Raw genomic sequence first — 7,398 nt, forward strand, 5'->3', positions numbered from 1 at the left:
TTTTTTTTTTTTTTTTTTCAAAATTTTTTGAGACAGGGTCTTGTGTGGTCTAAACTGGCCTTGAACTCACTGTGCAGCCCCGTTTGGCCTCAAACTGGCAGTCCTCCTGCCTCAGCCTCCTGAGTGCTGGGATTACAGGAGTGTTCCACCACGCCCAGGGCTGTGTTGCCTTTCATTTGTGCGTGTCAGATATTTTGTCCCAGCAGCGGAAAGCTGACGAGGGCCCCGCCTTCCAGACTTCGGGTGTGATAAAGTCCACTCCTGGTGTGGTCCTTCAGGGGTTCCGGGACCTTTACCCATGAATAATATTGCTGTATTGCAGACAGCATTTACAGTCGCTCTCTAAATCCAGTCTGAAAATCTCTGCCTCTTGATTAGTTTACGTTGTTCCCTTTTAATGTAACTGTTGGCGTTTAGATTTACGTCTGTCCTTCTGCTGTCTGTTTTCTGTTTACTGTCACTCTTGCTCCTCTCTGATTTCCATCACCGCTCTCTTCTGTGTTAAGCAGTAAATCCAGCACAGTGCCATTTGGAAGTAGAGCCAACAACTGTCACGCGCGGCTCCCCCTAGAGACAGGGGGGACCCGGGACCCCACCCTCAGCTGCATAGGTTGCATCAAGGGACAGGGTGACTTGGGTGCCGGGGTGCTCCCGGGGCCGGAGTCTGTGCTCCGTGTGGCCTTCCGTCCTGTTGGAAGTGTCCACTGCTGTCGCGTGTCTGTGTCTGCTGTGCATGAACCTTCTTTCCTTTGGTCTCTGCAGTGACATGGGCTCCCGGCCTGGCTACCCCGCTCAGGTGTACAAACCGGCCGGCGCAGAGACTCCGCGGCCCTCCCAGCTGGCCCAGCCCAGCCCCTTCCAGCTCTCCACCTCCGTCCCCAAGTCCTTCTTCTCCAAGCAGCCTGTGCGCAGTAAGCACCCAGCAGGGTGGAAGAGGACGGATGAGCCCCCGCCACGGCCGCTGCCCTTCACCGACCCCAAGAAGTAAGTGCTGGGTGCGCAGTGAGGCCGAGCCAGGTGGCCGTGGGCCAGGAAGAGGGTGTCGCCTCCCTCCCTCCCTGAAATGGTGGCTCTGCTACCCCGGGGGATACAGGGAGCTAGCGTTGCAGCAACCAAGCAAGCAGCAGGCTGTGGCCCCGGCTAAGGAGCAGTGCAGGCAGGATGAACAGCAGCTACAGGGCCCTGAGGCAGGAGCCGGCTTCGGGAGGGAGGGAGGAATGTTCCTGCGGCTGCCAGGGAGAGCAGCAGGGGAGGATGGTGGGATGTGAGGTGCCATGGTGTGGGGACAGGTCCTGGGAGGTCCTACGGCATCTGCTCTAAGCAACTGGAGCCAGGACAGAGCGCAGAACAGGATGGGCGGTCCCGTTGGTGCCCCAGGGGCTCCTGTGTCTGCTGTGGTGGGGGCCTTGGGGAGCAGGGATGAGCTGCTGTCCTGGTCTGGGTGGGACACGGTGGGCTGGTGCCGGGTGGTGGGGTAGTGAGAGGGGGGCAGGTTCTGGAAGGCGATCTGAACCCAAACGGCAGGTCGGACGCGGTGTGAGGAGTGCGAGAAGGCGACGCGGCCTCTTGAAGTCTTGAGCTGAGCGGGAACTGAGCGAGGTGTGGGCTTGGGGAGTCCTGGGGCCCCTACAGGAGCGGGTGTGTGACAAGGGTCTGGAGCCCAGCAGAGGCGCAGGGGTGGGGGACTCACGGGAAGGGGGTGGGCACAGAGGGGGGCAAGGGCTGGAGGAGGAGCCGCCCAGGCACAGGCACTGAGCCCCTGAGGACTGCATGGGCTTGAGCTTCGTGGAGGCTGTGGAGGGAGGGGAGAAGCTGAGTGGAGGCAGCACAGGAACCGCTCAGCTGAGGTGTTTTGCTATGGAGTGAAAGAAGACCCAGCATCTTCACTAAATTACTCGGTTGCCTAGACTGAGCTAGAATTTGGGATCCTCCTGCCTCAGCCTCCCAGAGTGCTGGGACAGGCGTGTGCCACCACACCTAGCTAGTTCTAAATTCTTCCACCTGAAATTAGCTCGGGGAATGTTCACAAGAGCTCCACGAGGACCTGTGATTCTCCCTGTTACAGATAGGGCAGCTTAGGCCCAGGGTCAGACAACTGAGAAAGCATAGAGTTTAGATTAGAGACCACTGCTCTTATTCTGTTAGGTGAGGAGGATTCTGCCTTCCTTTCTGTTTTATTTGTTTTTTGGTTTTTTTTGCAGTACCAGGGAGTGAACTCAAGACCTTGTGCTTTTGAGGCAGGCATGGTGCCACTGAGCTAAATCCCTGGCCCACTTGTTTTGTTTTTTGAGACAGAGTCTCACTATGTAGTTAAGGCTGGTCTTGAACTACATGGCCCCTGAAAGGGAATAGTGACGCTCAGCAACTAGGCCACACATACACCGAGAGGTCCGACTGGAGACTTTATTCAAGGGGTGGGAGGAGAGAGAGAGAGCAGAGACAGAGGAGAGGAAGAAGAAGGGAGGAAGAGAACAAAGAAGGGAGGGTCCGTTTATGGGTTTTGGGCTGGGCCATTGCTTATTCATGAGGAGTCAGCTACTTCTAACCCATCACAGGCCAGGTTGCCTTTTATGGGTCCAGCCCTGCAGAAGCAGGTTTCAACTTCTCGGGACCACTGTGGCCTTGGTGGGAGGGAAACTAAAGATAAGAGCGTGAAGTCATTCTGCTAGCCAAGAAGCACCAGGAGAATGCAGCCTGTGTTGTTAGGGTCACAGCATACTCTAACATGGTCAATTCCCTAACAGCCCCAGGCCTCAAACTCACAACAATCCTCCTGCCTCAGCCTCCTGAGTGTTGAGATCACAGACATACGCCACAACATCCAGCTTATCCCGTTGTAAAGTTTTCTTTCATGACCTGGATGGGGCCATTCAAATTTGAGGGTGACACAGAGCTCGGAGGGAGAGAGGTGTCAAGAGACAGAAGCACTGGGTCCCCGGAGAGAGTGACAGGTACATATGATGAACTTACCCTGAGAATCCAGTTCACGGTCCTCACCGAGAGCCAGAGGGGATTCTGAAAACTAAATTCTTCCTGTTTGCTGCTGTGCTTACAGCTGCCACTAGCTTCCTGCCTCCCCAGGATTAATGAGGATTAAAGCTCTCTGAGCACATTCTGAACCACACACTCGCGTACCATGTTGTTTACCCAAACTTCTGAGCAGAACCTGCTTGCTCTATCCCCACATCACTTCCCCTTCATCACTCTTCTCCAGCCACGCCGGCCTCTTGCTACTTTCCAAATATGCCATGTATGAGCTCACCTCAGGGCCTTTGCACTGGCTTGTTCCAGCACCAGGAACATTTTTTTCTACAGCTCTTCTGGCTCTGGAGAATTTCCAGCTCTGTGAGGACTTAGGCTAATGCCACCTTTTCAAACAGGCCTTCCTGCCAGATAGCCTCCACCTCATTCTGTGTCCCTTCACAGTGGCCCACTGCCCATTTCCCACACAGGAAAGCAAATGCCACTCTCTTGGTCACAAGACACTGTGACCTTCCCACGCACGTGGGCATTCAGTGGGTAAACATGGGAGCTGTCCCGTCTCATTTGATTCTCACTTCAGCTCTAGTGAGTTGGTCTTGTGAGGCCCCCACTTTTCGGTGTGGCAGAGGACCAGAACCTGGCATGCTGTGCTTCACCCAGAGGTCTGCTTTCATCTCCACATGACCGTTTCCCTCTGTACGCGTGTGTCCACGTTTCTCCTTTCTGCAAGGGCTCCAGGCATCAGCGTAGGGGCCGCACCATAGCCTCCAAACCAGGTGTGGTGGGACACGCAGTCTGTAGTGGAATCCCAGCAGTCCGGGGGGCTGAGGCAGGAGGCTTGCCCCGCAAACTCGGGTACGGCCTGAACAACTTAGTGAGACCCCGTTTCAAAATAAAAAATGGGCTGGGATTGTAGCTCAATTCAAAGACCCTGGGGAGGAAAAACAAAATTGGTTACCCTTTTAAAGACCCTGAGTCCCTGTAAGACAGTACTGAGAGACCCTGGAAGTTAAGACTTCCACCTGTCTTTTTCGGAATGACAGAATTCAACCATCATAGCAACCGTGGCTCCTCACACAGAAATGTCCCTTCCTTGGAGAAACCCTCCCATCTCCACAGACGGCTCAGCCTTCCCACCCCACTGGGGCCTCTTGCCGTACACAGCGTCTTTCCAGAGCAAACGGCAGTCATTCCCACAGCAACACGGCGCCTCTGTGCGGCTCCCACAGCAGAGAGCTCTGGGAGACGCCCGGATCCCCGCCCGGGGCAGGCACATCATAGCTGCTCAGAAAAATACACTTGGGCAGCCAAGAAGAGAAAAGAAAATACATATAAACAACCCTTAAACTGTACCCCTCTCTGTCCCCAGGGATAAGATCCGAAGACAGCTCTTTGTATATATGTGGGGTTTGTGTAGACACATGTGACCTAAACACAAATGAGAAAGTTAACGTGGCTCCTGTTAATTTAGTCACAGGTGCATTTTTTAATTACATAAAATACTAACAGAATTACTGCTTTTGTCTGTACACTATTTCATGAAATTGTTTTATCGGGCTTTCCCCGACAATTCTATTTGTTTGTTTTGTTTTTGAGATAGGGTCTCACTCTGTAAGTCAGCCTGGGTTGAACTCACTGTGTAGTCCAGGCTGGCCTTGAACTCCCAGAGATCCTCCTGCCTCAGCCTTCCCAGTGCTGGAATTACAGGTGTGTGCTACCATGCCTAGTTGAACATTTTGGAAATAGTGTCTTTGCCTTGTTAGAATCACTTTTGAGTAACCTAATCTAGTTCTAAAACATCAGTTTCACTTCTGGCAAAATTCTACATGGATTTCTAAATGGATGCACAACCCTTTCAGTGGCGTGAGCACCTGTTCATGTGTCTTGACTCCCTGCATTTATCTGTACCCTCTGCCCTTCCCTCCATTAACACAGTTTACCCTCGCTGCAGAATATGGGGCACGGTGCTTTGTACCCCACTTGCTAGTCAGAAGAGCTGAGCGGGGGACGGCTGAGACCTGGGCCTGAACTGACTTAGTTAGTGGAGGTCTCATCACTGCAAACATTACGATTGTTGGCTTTGTAATTTGTCCCCAGGAGTGGTCACCACATGTGCTAAGCCTCCTTTCTCACCAATCAATCGCGGGCAGGGATCTCACACACATCCCCCACTGAGGCTGTGTCCCCAGAGAAAGAAAGGCACCGGCCGTGGCCAACGCCGGGCACCGGTGGTGGCTCCGCCCAGCAGCCCTCAGCTGACCTTGTTGATGCTTCTGACAATCCCACAGGAGGAAACTTGTTCTTACCGCTGCTTCCAGATGAGGAAACCGGGGCATAGTTAGAAGTACCTTGCCCAGAGTCCCTCAGCAAGAAGGGGCAGAGCCGGGATCCAAATGCAGTCTGACAGAGAACCTGGTTATTCAAGGCAGCAAGGGGAAATTTCTTGGAAGAAACCACCCACCCTCTGTTTGAGTGGGCGCTTGTTAAAGAGAAGCCAGAGTAAGCAAGTAAAGGACGGAGACTCTGTAGGCCATGGACACCAAAAACTTCTGCCACAGAAGGCCCTGCACACAGGCCTTTTGCTCCAAAATTTCAACAGCTCTGCCTCGGGGACAGCCTGCAGTGTCACCTGGCCCACTTTGTCCCAGGGCTGTCGACCCTCCTCCGGCAGAACAACATGGGGCATCATCAGCTACTTACCTCCCACTGCCCCTCTGAGTAGTGCTTTCAAACTGGGATGACAGTGGCCCTGAGTTAATCCTAGTTTAACCTGCACAGGGTTCTCTGGGTGTGGGGACCAGGCTAGTGCCGGGAGGAACAGGGGCAGAAGCAGCTCCCTCGGGCGCCTCTACCCCAGAAGGCAGATCTGACCGAGAGGCCAGCACTGCCATGAATGGGCCTCTGTTCTCCAGAGAGTGGCCCAGCTCTTCTCTTCTTGGTGCTGAATGGATTAGGGCCACTGCCTAGTGAGGTCAAGAGGCTCGTGTGTTTAAGGTGCGCTCACCCTTGTCTCAGTGAACCCAGGTCCAGGGAGGGGAAGCCAGGCCTTGGAGGAGCCTCTGCCGTCACCTCAGGGCCTGTCATGTGGGGTGGCAGTGACAGCTGATGACCCAGGCCCCAAGCAGCCTCAGCCATAAAGAGTGATGACCCACTTGTGTAGGGCAGTGAGGAGGACGAGATGGAGTAGGGGCACGCAGGACCTGGGGGGAGTTTATGTTCTAGAGAGCTTGTCACTGCTACAGTTATGATAGCACCCCCACTTAGGAGCACGGCCCGGCTCCTCAGCCCGGATCCACGTCTCTGTGCTGGGACATCCGGGGAAGTGCTGGTGGCGCTCGAACATGCGTCTCACACTGTTCCATCATGAGCAAATTACAGGATGGCTCAAACATTGGGCAAGGCTTGATTCTGAGTGTCCTCACTGTGCCTCGGTTTCCCCAGCCACCGTGGGGCAGGCAGGATGCCTCTGTCCCCAGAGGTGTGTGAGCACTCAGTGGGCGGCAGCATCAGGCCCCTCCTTCCTTGGGTTTAGGGTCCTCTGGATCCAGCTCAGTGCTGCCAAAGAAGGAGCCAGGGAAGACCTGAGCCCAGCCTCCCGCACGCAGCAGCATGCCTCACCTCGACCTGCTGTCCTCTCCCACACATCGTCCTGCCGCCTGGGGTGTGGCCCTGGCAAGTGTCCTTGCAGCCTCCTTTGCAGAACCCCCAGCTCAGCCAGGCTGACAGCAGTGCTAATTAGCTTCATTACCCCGGGCCACAGTCAGAGGCCGGGCTCCTAGTCAGCAGGGATCAGGCCTAGTCCCGTGTGACCCACTGGTTGCCTTCCACCTCTGACCTGCCTGTCACAGGAAAAGGGAGTTGCCCCCATCTGGTCCTGACTAAGAGCCTTTGTGATTTCTCTGTCTTTCCTTTTCTAGTGGAAGTGATTTAATCCCACAACATGGCAAAATCCAAATTTAGACAGCATGGGCAAATCTGAGGCTATGTCCAGTGCTGTTACACAAAAGCTTGAGGTATGTTTAGGAGGATAAAATCTGTACCATCTGAAAAGCAGAAGAGTGCAGAAGGGTTTGCAGTGAAAAATTAGCCTCTCTTCTTCCCCCAGCCGGCATCCAGCCCTGCAGCTCCCTCCCCAGAAGCAACCATCATTTTATTTCTTACAGCCATAGCCAGATATGACAGCGATGCCTGATCACCCGGACCCTTTGGTTCCCTTTTCAGCATCAGCACAGTCACCTGTAAGCACACTGCGGCCTTCCTCCCATGCTCTTTCTCATCAAATCTCAGGGCAGCGCTTCCGTGTTAGAGCATAGAGGGCCAGGGATTTAGCTCAGTGGTTCCACCACCTGCCTCACAAGCGCAAGGTCCCAAGTTCGATCCCCACTACCCAAAAAAAAAAAAAAAAAAAAAAAAAAA

At 54.1% G+C, this 7,398-nt stretch overlaps 1 protein-coding gene across 4 annotated transcripts in view; it reads left to right on the forward strand.

The window, feature by feature from the left end:
• The window catches only part of Sipa1l3 (signal induced proliferation associated 1 like 3), a 220,383-nt gene that overhangs the window by 194,644 nt on the left and 18,341 nt on the right, over window positions 1-7,398 (forward strand). For all 4 annotated transcript variants that reach the window (XM_019208749.2, XM_019208750.1, XM_019208751.1 and 1 more), the window contains one exon: window positions 763-984. In XM_019208749.2, the coding sequence (XP_019064294.1) occupies window positions 763-984 (222 nt within the window). The remainder of the gene's footprint in view (window positions 1-762; window positions 985-7,398) is intronic.

The sequence above is a fragment of the Fukomys damarensis genome, unplaced genomic scaffold (genome assembly GCF_012274545.1).
Source record: "Fukomys damarensis isolate Sample0158 unplaced genomic scaffold, DMR_v1.0_HiC HiC_scaffold_19, whole genome shotgun sequence".
Lineage (NCBI taxonomy): Eukaryota > Metazoa > Chordata > Mammalia > Rodentia > Bathyergidae > Fukomys > Fukomys damarensis.